Source organism: Oncorhynchus kisutch, linkage group LG2, assembly GCF_002021735.2.
Source record: "Oncorhynchus kisutch isolate 150728-3 linkage group LG2, Okis_V2, whole genome shotgun sequence".
NCBI lineage: Eukaryota > Metazoa > Chordata > Actinopteri > Salmoniformes > Salmonidae > Oncorhynchus > Oncorhynchus kisutch.
This window is the reverse complement of record NC_034175.2, coordinates 12267754-12286312: the sequence shown is the minus strand read 5'-3', so window position 1 is coordinate 12286312 and position 18559 is coordinate 12267754. Positions and strand designations below refer to the sequence as shown.

The following is an 18559-nucleotide window of genomic DNA, read 5'->3' as shown; positions in this document are numbered from 1 at the left end:
TGGAACGCCAGATCTTTAAAGGTGGAATGCCAGATCTTTAAAGGTGGAATGCCAGATCTTTAAAGGTGGAATGACAGTTTTACAGGTGCAGCCAGGACCATGTGAGTTAATGACAGGACAAATGAGACATGTTGCCACATTAACACACAGCCCTATCAATAGATGACACGGCTCAGATGACTGTCAGGCCTGGGGCGGAGAGGGGAGACCAGCTGTTGGCTAACAGACAAACAGACAGACAGACAGATGGATGGATAGGCAGACAGACAAGACAAATGCAGGCAGACACAAACAACCAGCGTCTAAACAGAACAACAGCCTGCGTTCATCACAGAGAGGAAACTTAAAGAGGCAGGTTAATAATTAGGCAGAGCCTTATGCATAGTCACATCCACACACTAACAACCTGCTGTTGGGACACACTAACCAGCGATATGGCATAATGGAGTGTCAGTGTGTGTGTGTGTGTGTGTGTGTGTGTGTGTGTGTGTGTGTGTGTGTGTGTGTGTGTGTGTGTGTGTGTGTGTGTGTGTGTGTGTGTGTGTGTGTGTGTGGTGGGGAATTTCCATTTTAACGACAGAGTGGGTTGGGTTGTCTACAGGTGACTAAGGTGAGGCAGGGCTCGGTATAGATTAGCTGTCACGGTGGTCAATGATTGAGCGAGACCCACCTTGCTCTAACTGAGAAAAGAAGGGCAAGGTAGCTCCCTATGTCCCATCATCATGTCATCTATCACTCCCCCATATCACCCATTCTGTACTCCATACCCAACAGCCCATAGTGAATTCTGGGGCATCCTGTTAGTCTTTTACTCTATCCTCTCCTGATCACTTCTTTCATCATTCTATCTATCAAGTTGAAGGAATCGCCTTTCTACCATCTATCTCTCCTCTCTCTCCCTCTCTGTCTCTCCCCCTCTCTATCTCTCCCCCCTCTCTGTCTCTCCCCCCTCTCTATCTCTCCCCCCTCTCTGTCTCTCCCCCCTCTCTGTCTCTCCCCCTCTCTGTCTCTCCCCCTCTCTGTCTCTCCCCCTCTCTATCTCTCTCCCTCTCTATCTCTCCCCCTCTCTATCTCTCCCCCCTCTCTATCTCTCCCCCCTCTCCCGACTTTCACTTTGAGCTCTTGCCTCTACAAGTTGAGAGCAGAAGAATGTGCCAGTCTGAAGAAAATTAATTAATGTATGCAGCCAAATGCACTGGGCGTCAGTCAGGCAGGCACAGAGACGGGCATGAAATATCAAGCGCACGCTGTGCTGGAGAGGAGAGACGAGGGGTGAGAGGAGGAGTTAACGGAGAGAGAGGCCTCTCAAGCATTTTTTTTTATAGCATACGGTAGTCCAACATGGGAATAACACAGGACAGTCATCAGGCAAAACAAGACAGTGACACTCTGTGTGTGTGTGTGTGTGTGTGTGTGTGTGTGTGTGTGTGTGTGTGTGTGTGTGTGTGTGTGTGTGTGTGTGTGTGTGTGTGTGTGTGTGTGTGTGTGTGTGTGTGTGTGTGTGTGTGTGTGTCACATGACATGACTGCAGAGAAATTACATGACAAAAATAATTCCAGAAGAAGTGATTTGTTGTTCAGGGTCAGCTTGAGTCAATCTGGGAAGCAGTATTTTCACCGCTGATTTGACATAAAATCCCTTATTATACCACTGTAGTTTCACACACACACATACACACAAACATAAGCACACACACTCTCTCTTGACCAAGCCTTCCTCTGTAATCCAACCATGCCGGTTATAGGACACAAATGCTGATATATTCAGTCCATAATTAATATGTTCACTCCCATCGGCAGCTCAACCGCAATTGATTTTTCAATCTGTTTACCATTAGCTCTGCACTGCTGCCATATCGTCAGATGTACTCCTCTCCTCCTCTCTCTCTCTCTCTCTCTCTCTCTCTCTCTCTTTCTCACTCGCGCTCACTCACACACTTCTTTCTCTCACCTTTGATCACCCTTATTCTTCTCATTTTGACCGCTCATGGAATTTATTAATTGTATTACTCTGACGTTTTTTAAGTCATGCCCCCCTCCGTCCTTAACATTTCCTAAATAGGCCTATATAACACACTGCCTTCTGACAGTAGGGCCTGCTCCACTCAGTCCTTAACTTTTCCTAAATAAGTCTATATAACACACTGCCTCCTGACAGTAGGGCCTGCTCTACTCAGTCCTTGACTTTTCCTAAATAAGTCTATATAAAACACTGCCTCCTGACAGTAGGGCCTGCTCTACTCAGTCCTTGACTTTTCCTAAATAAGTCTATATAAAACACTGCCTCCTGACAGTAGGGCCTGCTCTACTCAGTCCTTGACTTTTCCTAAATAAGTCTATATAACACACTGCCTCCTGACAGTAGGGCCTACTCCACAGTCCTTGACTTTTCCTAAATAAGTCTATATAACACACTGCCTCCTGACAGTAGGGCCTGCTCCACTCAGTCCTTGACTTTTCCTAAATAAGTCTATATAACACACTGCCTCCTGACAGTAGGGCCTGCTCCACTCAGTCCTGGACTTTTCATAAATAGGCCTATATAACACACTGCCTCCTGACAGTAGGGCCTGCTCCACTCAGTCCTTGACTTTTCCTAAATAAGTCTATATAACACACTGCCTCCTGACAGTAGGGCCTGCTCCACTCAGTCCTTGACTTTGTCCTAAATAAGCCTGCCACACTGCCTCCTGACAGTAGGGACAGTAGGGCCTGCTCCACTCAGTCCTTGACTTTGTCCTAAATAAGTCTATATAACACACTGCCTCCTGACAGTAGGGCCTGCTCCACTCAGTCCTGGACTTTTCCTAAATAAGTCTATATAACACACTGCCTCCTGACAGTAGGGCCTGCTCCACTCAGTCCTGGACTTTTCCTAAATAGGCCTATATAACACACTGCCTCCTGACAGTAGGGCCTGCTCCACTCAGTCCTTGACTTTTCCTAAATAAGTCTATATAACACACTGCCTCCTGACAGTAGGGCCTGCTCCACTCAGTCCTTGACTTTTCCTAAATAAGTCTATATAACACACTGCCTCCTGACAGTAGGGCCTGCTCCACTCAGTCCTTGACTTTGTCCTAAATAAGTCTATATAACACACTGCCTCCTGACAGTAGGGCCTGCTCCACTCAGTCCTTGACTTTGTCCTAAATAAGCCTGCCACACTGCCTCCTGACAGTAGGGACAGTAGGGCCTGCTCCACTCAGTCCTTGACTTTGTCCTAAATAAGTCTATATAACACACTGCCTCCTGACAGTAGGGCCTGCTCCACTCAGTCCTGGACTTTTCCTAAATAAGTCTATATAACACACTGCCTCCTGACAGTAGGGCCTGCTCCACTCAGTCCTGGACTTTTCCTAAATAGGCCTATATAACACACTGCCTCCTGACAGTAGGGCCTGCTCCACTCAGTCCTTGACTTTTCCTAAATAAGTCTATATAACACACTGCCTCCTGACAGTAGGGCCTGCTCCACTCAGTCCTTGACTTTTCCTAAATAAGTCTATATAACACACTGCCTCCTGACAGTAGGGCCTGCTCCACTCAGTCCTTGACTTTGTCCTAAATAAGTCTATATAACACACTGCCTCCTGACAGTAGGGCCTGCTCCACTCAGTCCTTGACTTTGTCCTAAATAAGCCTGCCACACTGCCTCCTGACAGTAGGGACAGCAGGGCCTGCTCCACTCAGTCCTTGACTTTGTCCTAAATAAGTCTATATAACACACTGCCTCCTGACGGTAGGGCCTGCTCCACTCAGTCCTGGACTTTTCCTAAATAAGTCTATATAACACACTGCCTCCTGACAGTAGGGCCTGCTCCACTCAGTCCTTGACTTTTCCTAAATAAGTCTATATAACACACTGCCTCCTGACAGTAGGGCCTGCTCCACTCAGTCCTTGACTTTTCCTAAATAAGCCTATATAAAACACTGCCTCCTGACAGTAGGGCCTGCTCCACTCAGTCCTGGACTTTTCCTAAATAAGCCTATAAAACACACTGCCTCCTGACGACAGTTTGAAAGCGCATTGTCCAGCTGATAATCACGCGGATAATTGCCTTGAACCTAAACTATACCGAAACTAATTTCACACATCTAACAACATATTAAATTATTTAATTAAAGTATGATGGGGAGAAAGAGGGAGAGTGAGTGAGTTGATGAGCGAGGGAAAGCGAACAATCATAATTATGTAATCACCAATTGTGTACGAAGAACAGGGCAGGTCATTCTACTGTATTGATCCATTCTAAATATAATGTTCAGATGGTATGCACCCTATACCAGTCCACCGAACCAAAGCCGTTTTATCAGTCTACTCTGACCTACTTGGAGCAGGCTACACAGTGAGAGTGTGCGTAATTGTACGTGCTGAGCGGCTTTCAATATCTGGGAAAATATTCACATCGGCAGCAGTGTCGAAGAATGTGGTGATGAGGCTAATGGAACCTTGCGTTGGCAAGGGGGGAAATGTCACCATGGACATTTTCTTCACCTCACTGTCATTGGCGAACAAGTTGCTTGCAAAAAAAAACATTCGGCCGGCACCATGAACAAAGTGAGATGGGAGCTCCCTCCCTCAGTGCAAAATAAGTACAGCCTTTCTACTCCTCAACGACAAGACGACAGGACACAACAAGAAGAAACCGGAGACTATTACGCACTACAACCAAACAAAGCATGTCAAAGTGTGTCAAGCAAGTGAAAGGTATGAATATTGAGTCAAATGTTAGGACAAGTGGATAACAGCTAAATGAAATCCAACTGATGCCATTGCGTGAAGACGCACACAAGCCCTAGCTGACTATGTTTGACTGCTGTCATACCGACACTATTCATTATAATGGCATTATTATTATGCGTCTGTGCTGCGTTTCACTATTTAGGCTACTGATGTTTTCATCATTTAACCGCACGTCTTGGTGTTTGGGGTATTGGTATTTATTTTGTGGTAATAAAAATAAACTGTTACCGTGATCCAACAAAGATGCATTCTGTTTCATAGTTGTAACAATCTCAATCCACTATAAAAATGTATTGAACACTTGAACACTTTTTTTATGTAGCCTGTAGTAACATAAACTAATGAACATGCTATTGTGTTTTTGGAATCAAAAAAAAAATTGTATTCTAAAGTTACCCAAGGCCTTCATAAACACAACTAAATTATTATTTTTGCGATAGCATATATGAACTGTATTAATTGCACTGCTAGAATTTCCCAGTCAGAATGAATGAATAATAAACAGAAATACTTTATCTACATATGTATTCAGACCCTTTGATATGAGAAATTGAGCTCAGGTGCATCCTGTTTCCATTGATCATCCTTGAGATGTTTCTACCTGTGGTAAATTCAATTGATTTGACATGATTTGGAAAGACAACCACCTGTCTATATAAGGTCCCACAGTTGACTGTGCATGTCAGAGCAAACACCAAGCCAAGACGTCGAAGGAATTGCGTGTAAAGCTCCGACACATGATTGTGTCGAGGCACAGATCTGGGGAAGGGTACCAACAAATTACTGCAGCATTGAAGGTCCCCAAGAACACAGTTGCCTCCATCAGTCTTAAATAGAAGAAGTTTGGAACCACCAAGACTCTTCTTAGAGCTGGCCGCCCGGCCAAACTGAGCAATCGGGGGAGAAGGGCCTTGGTCAGGGAGGTGACCAAGAACCTGGTGGTCATGCTGACTGAGCACCAGAGTTCCTCTGTGGAGATCGGAGAACCTTCCAGAAGGACAACCATCTCTGCAGCACTCCACCAATCACGCCTCTATGGTAGAGTGGCCAGACGGAAGCCACTGCTCAGTAAAAGGCACATGACATCCCGCTTGGAGTTTTCCAAAAGGCACCTAAAGACTCTCAGACAATGAGAAACCAGATTCTCTGGTCTGATAAAACCAAGATTGAAGTCTTTAGCCTGAATGCCAAGTGTCACGTCTTGAGGAAACCTGGCACCATCCCTACGGTGAAGCATGGTGGTGGCAGCATCATGCTGTGGGGATGTTTTTCAGCGGCAGGGACTGGGATACTAGTCAGGATCGAGGGAAAGATGAACGGAGCAAAGTACAGAGAGATCCTTGATGAAAACCTGCTCCAGAGCGCTCAGGACCTCAGACTAGTGTGAAGGTTCACCTTCCAACAGGACAATGACACTAAGCACACAGCCAAGACAATGCTGGAGTGGCTTCAGGACAAGTCTCTGAATGTCCTTGAGTGGCCCAGCCAGAGCCCGGGCTTGAACCGATCGAACATATCTAGAGAGACTTGAAAATAGCTGTGCAGCGACGCTCCACATCCATCCAGACAGAGCTTGAGAGGATCTGCAGAGAAGAATGGGAGAAACTCGCCAAATACAGTGTGCCAAGTTTGTAGCGTCATACCCAAGAAGACTCGAGGCTGTTCTCGCTGCCAAATGTGCTTCAACAAAGCACTGAGTAAATGGTCATAATACATATGTAAATGTCATATTTCTAAAAACCTGTTCATGCTTTGTCATTATGGGGTATTGTGTGTAGATTGAGGAGGGAATTACTTTTTAAATCAAATTTAGAACAAGGCTGTAACATAATAAAATGTGGAAAAAGTCGGAATAATTTTCGAATGCTCTGTATGTCACGCCACCATGGCCAGAGGAGAGGACAGAAGCTGAACTTTAGTAGGCCGTTAACTACTGATCATTACCAGGAGCTCCAAACTGAGAGGAGAGGGATCATGGATTGAGACGCTCCAGCTCACTGAGTCAACAAATATGTAGCCTATCTTCTAATATAGGCTAACTTCTACAGCTTGTAGTTGTGTGCTCCGTCAAATGAGCTAAACTTCAAAATGAGAAGCTGTCAAAACTAGCTTTCTGGACCACCACTACTGACCAAAGCACAGACCAAGACACAGTCTAAATCACAGACCCAAAAGCACATGCTCAATACAGACCACAAAGCTACTAGCACTTTAGACCAAGACAGCCCTAAACCCTTGCTGACCACCCCTCCGCTAGTTCATTATGCGCTCCAGCGTTCAAGGCAGTTCAGGGATTTACATAACACAACCAGCCTAGACACCATCAGAAAGCAGTTATGAGACCAAATGACAAATCAACATCCCAAATGGCTACCTGTTACCATTTATTGTTATATTTTACCTTTATTTAACTAGGCAAGTCAGTTAAGAACAAATTCTTATTTTCAATGATGGCCTAGGAACAGTGGGTTAGCTGCCTGTTCAGGGGCAGAATGACCTTGTCAGTTCGGGGATTTGAACTCTCAACCTTTCAGTTGCTAGTCCAACACTCTAAGCACTAGGCTACCCTGCCGCCCCATAAGGCTCTTGTCAAAAGTAGTGCACTACATAGCGAAAAGTGTGCCATTTTGGACTCAGACAAATAAATATTATTTTATAATTCTTTCTACTTCTATCACCAAGAAAATATGGATTCCCTGACACTTTTGTCTTGCCTTGGGGATATTCCATCACTGAGGAAGGAACAGGAACCTACAGTTTAATATTTCACCCAGGAGACAACTCTCTCTAATGCTCTCCTGTCCTTCCATCTGACTGAGCTTATAGCTGGGGGCCATTGGCAGCAGCCAGCCAATAGCGCTGCAGGACGGTGGTATAGCACTATACCTTCAGTAGTGCAATCTTAATGAATACTCACAGGGAGACAATCTTCCTTCGTTTCAGCCTGTAAATCAAGCCAGCTCGGCTCCAGCTTTCAAACAAAACTTCTCCATGAAACTGCTACTCCATGAAACATCTATTTCAAGTTATTTACTATTAGCTGTCTATAACCACTGTCTGTCTCCCAGCAGTCAGTCATTCACCACACAAAGGAAGACTGTAGGTAGCGCCATGAGGATTCCCCTGAGTCGAGTTTCATTGGCAGGACAATGAAACTCGCCTACTGAGTCTTCTGAAGCTTGTGTTCCCTCCCACCATTCATGTTATTTACTCAGACATCACTGTGTTTTAAGGGGTAGAGAACAAATATATACATTGAGAATTCAACCTGATGAAATGGGAAGGAGATATTTCAAAGCAGACGTTTTCTTTCCGTGTGTCTGGGACGTTGGATCAGGTCGGACGGTTGACCCCTTTATTACAGGTGTGTGGACCTGTTCATCTGTTCCAGGCCCCTCAACGTCTTAGTGGGGGCAGGAAAGGTGTGACTGATAAAATGATGTGATACATGACACCACCTGACACACTTTGTACTACAGGTTGTCCCTGACAACATAAACACAATACTACAACTAGCTAGTTTTTTTTTTTATTCACAAAAAAGACAAAATTGTATATTTCCTGTTCTTTCTCTGTTCCAGAATTAGGACCCTCCTGCTTTCAGACAAACACATGTACAGTAATTGAGCGATTGTTTCAGACACGAACAGGTGACTGAAAGGGATAGTGTTGTTGACACACTTGTGTACTGGTCTTATTTCCACCTAATGTGCCTTTTTAAGCTTCCCTCTTGCTCAGTGGTCAAAACTGCCCCCAAGCATAGTCTCACAAGGTAAGTTGTGCTTCCACCTCTTTTCAGAAATCAAATAAACACATCTATTATTGCTCTAGGCAGCCATGTCATAGGTAAGGTAGGTGTATCTGTGGTGTGGAAGAGCCCATTCAAAGACACGACCAGCAGCACTGCTCCCCTGGGTAAGTTAAAATGTGTGGTAAGGTTAAACAGAAGAGTCGCCAAGCAGCTTTCAGTGGGAAAACCGCCTACTAACTGTATAAATAACAAAAGAAGTTACAGAACACCTGTACCCAAGACACACCTCACCTGGCTGCAAGATGCGGGGAATGAACAGGGTCAAGTTATGATAATACTGTATTAACATGACCCTGACTCAGCCACTAAACTATTATTTCATTATCATTAGAGAGAGCGAGATGACGGGAGAGAGGGGGGGTGTGAGAGAGAAAGCAAGAGAATGAGCGAGAGCGAGCGAGGGAGAGAGAGAGAGACGTGCTCAAACAGCCATAGAGAAAGAGTCCAACACAGTAGACAGAAAGCTTGGTACACTGTGCCTATTTATCCCTTCCAAGGACAACAACATTCTCTCACTCACTACCACCAATCAAAAGGGCAATAGAAACAAATATAAACACTCATAGCATTCATGGAACGATGCCTGAAATAAACATGGTTTACAAACCTGTGTCTTCAACTCATAAAACATGAAATACACATTGACACGAATAAAGAAAATGCACTGTTGTTGAATCTCAAAAAGCAGAAGTAGATCCCAGCCAGTCAAAATAATGTGTATGTGTGTGTGTGTATGTATGTGTGTGTGTGTATGTATGTGTGTATGTGTGTGTGTGTATGTGTGTGTGTGTATGTATGTGTGTATGTGTGTATGTGTCTGTGTGTAAAACAATATCCCCCCTCTGCTCTCAGACACACAGGAGTCTAAATTCTAACTGTGTTTACATCTGAGTGGATCTGATGTGGTTGAGTCTCACCCTGACAGAACACGCCACGACCCGGGTGCAGGAAGACGGTCGAGAGCAGAGAACAGGCTGGCCTCTCAACACAGAACCCAAGAGCTGCCGGGGAAATTCCATCTGAGCAACCAACGACTCAACCACTCAACGACATGGCTGCTCTGTTTTCACCACAGGTGCTCCAGCTATTAACTTACACCAGACCATAATACCCAAGGCATATACTGTCTGTAGCCTATATTGTGTGAGAGTGAATAGCTGGACTGTGGTGCATTAAGGTTATTAAGTGACATCAGGGACTCTAGTCTATTCTATTGTGAGAGTGAACAGTGCAGCTGAGGTGAATACTTCTGTGAAGTCTGAACCTGGTTGTTTCCATGAAACGATAGCAGGGGTTCTGCAGGCTGTGTATATTATGTGAGAGTGAACGGTGCAGCTGAGGTGAGTGGAGGACAAATCCAATTAGTTTGAATTTAATTGCAGCTTGAGATCAGGATGAGTGCATCAAAGAAGGCACAAGGGAGAGAGAAGCAGCGTCTGAACGAGTAGGGCTGCAGAATGTGGAGAGAAATTCAATGGGTTGAGTTGATGATTGAATGGCTCAATCAGTTGGTGCTCGATTGTTTAGGTCTACACATGCCTCTTTGACCTGCATGGTCCATCACTGGTCAATCACACGTTCCGAAGATGGCCATGTAACCTTACAAACATCATGGTACGTCCCAACTGGCAACCTATTCCTATTGTCAAAAGTAGTGCACTATATAGGGAATAGGGTGGCTATCGAGATACATCCCGTGTTGAGCTTGATTAATTACTTGAGGCATGTTAGACGAGGCATGTCGAAGCTTCCCTTTCTGAAAGTTAAAGAAGGAGAATCCAGCTAATGGATTTAGTGTCAGTGGCCATTGAACATTCAGAGCCATGAGAATTGCTGAGCAAATATTCCCCAGACCCAGATCATCCATGTAATTTCTCCCTCTCGTTCTCTCTGTTTTATGATAATTCCCCTCAGAGATATGGAGAAAGCAGAGTGAAATGACTTTCTCTGAAGTAATCTCTCTTTCTCTCTCTATTCAGCATGTCTGCATATTTAGCAGCTCACTGCAAAGTAACCACAATCTTTTGTGTGGTTTTCTGGACCTAATCTGTAAAATTCCTAGACCGAGCTAATCCTCCAACAGCATGTCGGGAAGAGAAAGGCAAACAAGCCCTGCGGATACTGAGTTGACAGTCTGATCTGGACAAGGCGGTCTCACCTTAGACTGGACACAGACAGTAGCCTCATTTGGGAGGCGGGATTCTCATATCACTGACTAGCTTGCTCAATAACTACAGTAGTAGGCTATAACTGACTATTAACCAACTATTATACCTTTGCTTCTTCAAGCAGATATCAATGTCACTCTGTTAGCTACATCAGGGTCTGCTGAAACTGCTGGTGAGAGTTAGTCTAGTCTGTCTCCCCGACAACTATATGTCATGTGGGATGATCATTGACAGGGATGTATCATACTGAAGTGGACATGATGTGGGTTGTGGTTGCAGAGATCAGATGACTGCTCTCCATCGTTCCAGAAAAAGGCTGTTTGGTATCACATTCACTGCTGATAATGAACACTCCTTACAATGGTGTGCACTGTAAAAGTAAATGATGATGATGAGGAGGATGAAGATGGGGAAGATAAGGAGGAGGAAGGGGATGAGGCGGGGGTTATTGAATCGTAGCCTACGCATTATGACTGTAAACTATGATCATCTAAAATGTTACAACACTATTATTACACAGTTATTACTACAAACATGTCGTCAAGTTGCAAGTAGCTGTAAAACTGAGGTTAGGACACATTTGGTCCACACTGGTGAGTAACAGGTGTAAAACACATTTAGACAGAGTTCAGTGAATAAAACAGATTCAACACTACACAGACACACGTTGCTTGCTGCATGTTGCTACCTTATTGTCAGCCAGTCTCTTACCTCCAAAAAGGTGAGGCGAAAGGTGTGCTGGTAATGATCCAATCAACAACCGGGGACCCCCTTGCCCCCAGCTGGACCTGTCCCTCTCTGCCTCCTCCGGGGTGCTGCTGCCAGACTCCTGTGAGCTGTAGGCTCCACTGCTGTTGGGGATGTTGATGCCTGACTGGGGTCTTGGCCCTGACCCTCCAGAACTGCCTCCCACGGACCTCGTCCTGGGGCCAATGTGTTGACTGGAGGTCGCTGTGGTTCCCGAGGCCCCGTGAGCCGACTGGCCGTACGAGTGATAGCTCATTGCCATGGCTGCAGTCCTACCGTTCCCATTGCTGGTAGTAGAGGTGCTAGAAGGTAGATCCGAGCCCGAGTAAGCCCTGGTCCGTCCGTTAGCGGCTGGGCTGCTCTGCTTAGCCCCCATGTCGGTCGCTGGTGCCAACACACGTCCACAGATTTACCCTGAATTATTAAAGGTCTCGTGCAGCACGGCGGCGGTCAGTGAGTGTACCACATTTAAAACGCAAAGCGACACGTACACGACCACCTAGTCCAGGACAGTGATTACAATTTCAATAAAGGTAACTGACAGCGATACAAAACAGCGGGTTGGAAAGCTGTCCTTATGGTGCGCTAAAAACAAAGTCAATACGCATGACATTAAAACTTTGCGAAGAGTTCATAACATGTCACGACCATAATCCAGAATAAGTAGTTGTTGCCATTTTGCAGTTCGAATCTTTCCTCGTCCCGGTTTTTTTGTTTTGGATTAATATGCTTTGGCTGTTGATATCTGAATATTGACTGTCCGCCATAAGCCCTCTCTACGAAAGTGAAGAGCCACGCTCCCCACGCTTCCTTGTAAGCCGACCGCAGGCAGTCACAGTGAAACTATTATAATGTAGGAGGAAGTGATGGAGGGAAGGGGATGACAGAAACAGCAGAGCAGAAACGACAATAGCGGGGACGGGGCTCCGTGCGCACAGCACTGAGCACTGACTTGGTTGCGGAGTGAGTCGAGTTTGGAGGCGGATCCTCTGTCTTTGTGCGTCAGGTTACGTCAGCACCAGCAGTGCACAAGCCAAGCGACATCAATAACAAGAGCAAGCCTCACTCAGTAGTGGCAAGTCTGGGCAATAGGATCAAGGACGGTGGGAAAGGACTGAGGCCACTTTCAGTATCTGTTAAATGATATGCATTTGTTGCTGGAAACGAGCGACAAATACATCGAGGCAAACCTGCAAACTCAGTTATGGTTCATGCCCCTCTTACAGAGCATAATAAACCATAGCCTCTAGGAATAAAATGATAAAATACAGTTTCAAGAATCCATTCACATGCAGGACGTTAAATAATTTTTGGTGACATTTATTGCATAGGCCTACAGCCATACTCACCTAGAATAGTAGGTCAGATGTAACCCAGTTAAGACATGACTCTCATTTAAACTACAAAGGGTTCATCCAGGATCAAAATAACCTATTACACAACATTTTGCATATCATTGTCTGGAACACGTAAAACATTATACAATGTTTCAATTTGTTGATGATGTCACAATGACGAAGATGATGTCACATATTTCTTGTTGATTCATATTTGGGTCTATTCAATGAAGTACACTCACAGCCATTTAAAACAAAACATTACACATAATCAACATTATTGCATGCACATATTATGAAAACTAAAATCCCAGTGTCTACATGCATAGAGAATGGTGCAATATGCTAATTGTCTCTGCTTTATTCAAATGTATCACTGACTGTATTGCTATCTGAATGCTGCTATTGCTGGTAATATGAAGAGAATACTGACAGAGAGAGAGAGAGAGAGCGAGGGGGCGCACTGATATGTTTTGCTGGTTCGAATCCCCAAGCCGACTATGTGAAAAATTTGTCGATGTGCTTAACCCTATTTGCTGGATAAGAGCGTCTACTAAAACGTAAATAATTGTTTTGGCCCATGTACAGTACCAGTCAAGGGTTTTTCTTTTCTTTTGACTATTTTATACATTGTAGAATAATAGTGAAGATATCAAAACTATGAAATAACCCTTTGACTTGATAAAATAAATATTATGAGACATTATTTGTGACATTCTCGACATAGAAACATTGTACTTTTCTTTCTCAAATTGTTTGAAATTGGACGACATGATCTTATGCTAGAGACAGGGTATTGAACATACTCTTGTGTTCATCATTCAATCAATCACATTTGAATGGAGAGCTTATACCTATGGAACATGCCATGGATGCTGAAACTAGCTCTCACAGTCAGAATTAGACATTCATCCATGTTTCTCAAACGTCAAATTTCGAAGTTGTTGCAAATGTCAAATTTCAAAGTGTTTAAGTTTAAGTTCAGCCATTTACTCCGAAATCTTAATTTAAGGGTTAAGGTTTAGGATAGGCTTAAAACAAATCTCAAAAACAACTTTCTATGGCTTTCTTACGCCCATTGACCATCCCTGTCCACAACGCCCTAGCAAAACCGAATCTACTTGAAGGTAACATCCCTCACTGTTGCCTCTAGTGGCCAGTTTCCACATAACCTTCCGACATCTTCAGACATCGATGGCTGGGGATTAAGACAGCCTCAGCCAATCTCTCACTCACAGACGGAGCATGTATGTGTTTGTGAGTGTCACATCTGCGCCCACTACGCCCTCTGGTGTTCATCCGGTGTTGTCCTAACCTGCAGTTCTCCCCCTGTATACAGTCTCTCTCTCTCTCTCTCTCTCTCTCTCTCTCTGTCTCTGTCTCTCTCTCTGTCTCTCTGTCTCTCTCTCTGTCTCTCTCTCTCTCTGTCTCTCTCTCTCTCTGTCTCTCTCTCTCTCTCTCTCTCTCGGTGTGATTGTGTGGTTAGAGACAGGTGTCCTGGAGTCAGAGCAGATCCCCACCAGCTGCAAATCATCCCATAAATCAAGACCTCTACATATACTCATTCCTGCCACCTCCACTCTGCCAGATCGTAATCTCTGCTCAGTCAGTTATCATTCTAGCCTTTTGTCTATTCTCAAGATCCTGTTGCTCTGCTGTGCTGCGCTCGTTTTCCTGCCTTACACCATTTTTGTCCTCTCCTTGCAGTTACCGCTCTGCCTCTGGCTCCTGTCTCCTGTTCCACATCTCACCACCAACCACCTTGCTCTGGATATCACTCACCACCATTACCTTGGATTCCCCTCAGGACCTGTTCCCCTGTTCTACTCAGCCAACTCCAACCTCACTCTACACTCCTGGTTTTTGCAACTCATCTGAGCTACCCCGGTTCTGCACTCCCCATTTCTCTGTGATCAATAAACCTTTTTGTGCATTATCCCTACTTCCTCTTCTGAGTCCGCTCTTGTGTTCCCCCCCTTCGATCATCGTAACAGTTAGTTTGCTTTCGTTTGTGCGTGTGCTTGAATGCATGCATGTGTGCCTTTTTGTTTGTGTGTGCAAGCATGTTTGAGTTTGTGCATTGAAGTACATTACAGTGTGGTTAGTCTTCGACCACATTTTCTCCCTCTGCTTAACTCAGCTGTGCTGTATGACCTGCTGGCCTGCTGGTCTGCTGGCCTCTGACTCTGGGCCTGATTGGGTTGGAAGCCTGCTTAACCCTGATCCCCAGACTGATGCCATTATGGCGACCAACAACACCGATGTATGATGGTAATAAGACATTTACATTTGAGTTATTTAGCAGAAACTCTTATCAAGAGCGACTTACAGTCATAGTAAGAACATTTTTCCTCAAAGTAGCTATCAGCAAAGTTGGAGCTAGTAAGGGTATTGTACATGTTGGCTACAGTGGCTGTATGCCTTGGTTGAGCTGGCTGACTACATGTACGGCTAGACACATACAGTGCATTTGGAAATGATTCAGACCCCTTGACTTTTTACACATTTTGTTATGTTACAGTCTTATTATAAAATGGATTAAATAAATACAAAATCTTCATCAATCTACACAATACCCCATAATGACAAAGTGAAAACAGGTTTTTAGACATTTTTGCAAATACATTAAATAAACAAATACTTTATTTACATAAGTATTCAGACCCTTTGCTATGAGACTCAAAATTAAGCTCAGGTGCATCCTGAGATTTTCCATTAGATTTTTTTACAACTTGATGGAGTCCACCTGTGGTAAACTCAATTGATTGGACATGATTTGTAAAGGCACACACATGTCTATATAAGGTCCCACAGTTGACAGTGCATGTCAGAGAAAAACAAAGCCATTAGGTCGAGAGAATTGTCCATAGAGCTCCGAGACAGGATTGTGTCGAGGTACAGATTTGAGGAAAAGTACTACAAAAAATCTGCAGCATTGAAGGTCCCCAAGAACACAGTTGCCTCCATCATTCTTAAATGGAAGAAGTTTGAAACCACCAAGACTCTTCCTAGAGCTGGCCGCCCAGCCAAATTGGGCAATCGGGGGAGAAGGGCCTTGGTCAGGGAGGTGACCAAGAACCCGATGGTCACTCTGACTGAGCACCAGAGTTCCTCTGTGGAGATCGGAGAACTTTTCAGAAGGACAACCGTCTCTGCAGCACTCTACCAATCAGGCCTTTATGGTAGAGTGGCCAGACGGAAGCCACTCCTCAGTAAAAGGCACATACCAGCCCGCTTGGAGTTTCCCAAAAGGCACCTAAAGGACTCTGAGACCATGAGAAGCAAGATTCTCTGGTCTGATAAAACCAAGTTTGAACTCTTTGGCCTGAATGCCAAGCGTCACATCTGGAGGAAGCCTGGCACCATCCCCACGATGAAGCATGGTATTGGCAGCATCATGCTGTGGGGATGTTTTTCAGCAGCAGGGACTGGGAGACTAGTCAGGATCGATGGACAGATGAACAAAGCAAAGTACAGAGAGATCCTTGATGAAAACCTGACTTGAGAATAGCTGTGCAGTGATGCTCTCCATCCAACCTGACAGAGCTTGAGAGAATCTGCGGAGAAGAATGGGAGAAACTCCCCAAATACAGGTGTGCCAAGCTTGTAGTGTCATACCCAAGAAGACTTGGTGCTGTAATCGCTGCCAAAGGTGCTTCAACAAAGTACTGAGTAAAGGGTCTGAATACTTCTGTAAATGTAATATTTCAGCTTTTTTTTTCATACATTTGCAAAAATGTCACAAAACCTGTTTTAGCTTTGTCATTATGGGGTATTGTGTGTAGATTTATGATAGAAAATAACAATTTAATCCATTTTACAATAAGGCTGTAACGTAACAAAATGTGGAAAAAGTCAAGGGGTCTGAATACTTTCCGAATGCACTGTACCTCTGCAGTCATGGTAACAGTTACTGATGAGTTTGATGTATAGTTAGATATTGACTGACACAGATTTAATGTAGATTATAAGTGGACATTTTTGCAAAGGAAATCTGCATCCCGAATGGCACCCTATATAGTACACTACTTTTTACCAGGGCCCTAGTGCACTATGTAGGGAATAGAATGCCATTTGGGACACAACCATTAAATACAGTGAAGGAGAACCTCTCCTCAGCATTGGCACTCAACCATGAACTAACTGTACTGTAAGTCCTCACATTTCCTTATCTAAGACAGGCTGATTGTCTCCTTCTCCCTCTCTCCGAGCTGAAGGCGCATTCCTCTTAGCTGTTGTGGAGGAAATTCCTTGAATTGCAGCAGTTGCATTCCATCATTCAGCAAACAAACATCTTCACAGGAGAATATTCTGCCTGCCTTAGAGAGAGAGAGAGAGAGAGAGAGAGAGAGAGAGAGAGAGAGAGAGAGAGAGAGAGAGAGAGACCAGTGAAGAACAAACAGCATTGTAAATACAACCCATATTTATGCTTATTTATTTTCCCTCATGTACTTTAACCATTTGTACATCATTACAACACTGTATATATACATAATATGACATTTGTAACGTCTTTATTCTTTTGGAACTTCTGTGAGTGTAGTGTTTACTGTTCGTCTTTATTGTTTATTTCCCTTTTGCATATTATCTACTTCACTTGCTTTGGCAATGTTACAGTTTCTCTCAATTGCTAAAACACTAAAACCCATTGGCTGAACAAAGTTCTCAGTTGCCTGGACTCATTTAGCTAATTATGCAGTCTGTTGTCAATACCTTAAACCATTTCACATGGTAAAACACCATTTGCAGATCTCACATAGACTTTTCAGCAAAACTCTAAACACATTCTCATTCTCAAAACACATTCTGTACTCTAATGCACATGTCATCCATACTGGTAAACACAAGTGGCAACAATCAAATACAAATAGAGAACACATGTCATTGATTGAACACAACCACTCAAAACTGATTTAACCTGTTTCAAATGATGTGACACAACCAATATAAGCCAGTTCAGAGAGCAAACAGGTTGTTGAAGGTGGGAAGGAGAAAGTCTGGGAATGGATAGAAGAAACAATGTGAGAGGACGAGTGCGTATGTGAGGTGGGCGACGAGGAGGAAGAGGAGGAGGAGGGCAAGAAAGAAGAAGAGGAGGACGAAGAGGAAGAGGAAGACAAAGAGTGGAAATATCTGATGAAATTCGAGCAACAGGTATAGACCATGTTCTTGCCCATGGACCGACAATGAGGGAAGCAGGACTTAGAGTGCAACCCAATTTGAGCCGATTTTCTGTGTCCACCATAGTAAGGACATTCAGAGAAGAGAACAGGTACAGTATACTAGTGTATTTTTGTAATGGCAAATTTACTGTACTACACTATATGCAGCTGTTCCAATAGACATTTGTAAAGGGAATCACTGTATGTATTGTAATGCATGAATATGTTTTGGAACTGCACAACTACATTTTGTAGAATTGCAAGGCTGCCACATGCAGGTGGGAGGACAGCTACATTCACTCAGGAGCAAGAGGCCGTTATAGTTGGCATGGTCCTTCAAGATAATGCAATACGACTCAGGGAGATCCAGGAACGAGTGATACAAGACAACATACACTTCCAGGGAATCCACAATTGACCGTGTACTCCATCGTAACAGAATGCGAATGAAACAAGTATACAGAGTACCTTTTGAGCGCAACTCACCAAGGGTGAAAGAACTGCGAGCTCAGTATGTGTACATTAAGAAACATTTACTGTAATCCAAATTGTCTACAGTACTAACACATACTATGTGAATGACATTAC

General features: G+C 44.1%; 1 protein-coding gene across 2 annotated transcripts in view; it reads right to left on the bottom strand.

The window, feature by feature from the left end:
* LOC109907715 (E3 ubiquitin-protein ligase znrf2) overlaps positions 1-12428 on the bottom strand; it is a 76025-nt gene extending 63597 nt beyond the window's left edge. The window contains exon 1 of one of the 2 annotated variants that reach the window (XM_031787550.1): positions 11437-12428. In XM_031787550.1, coding sequence (XP_031643410.1) covers positions 11437-11848 — 412 coding nt within the window. In that variant the 5' untranslated portion in view covers positions 11849-12428. The remainder of the gene's footprint in view (positions 1-11436) is intronic. The other variant, XM_020505861.2, reaches the window with a different exon arrangement.
* Between the last annotated feature and the right edge of the window lie 6131 nt (positions 12429-18559).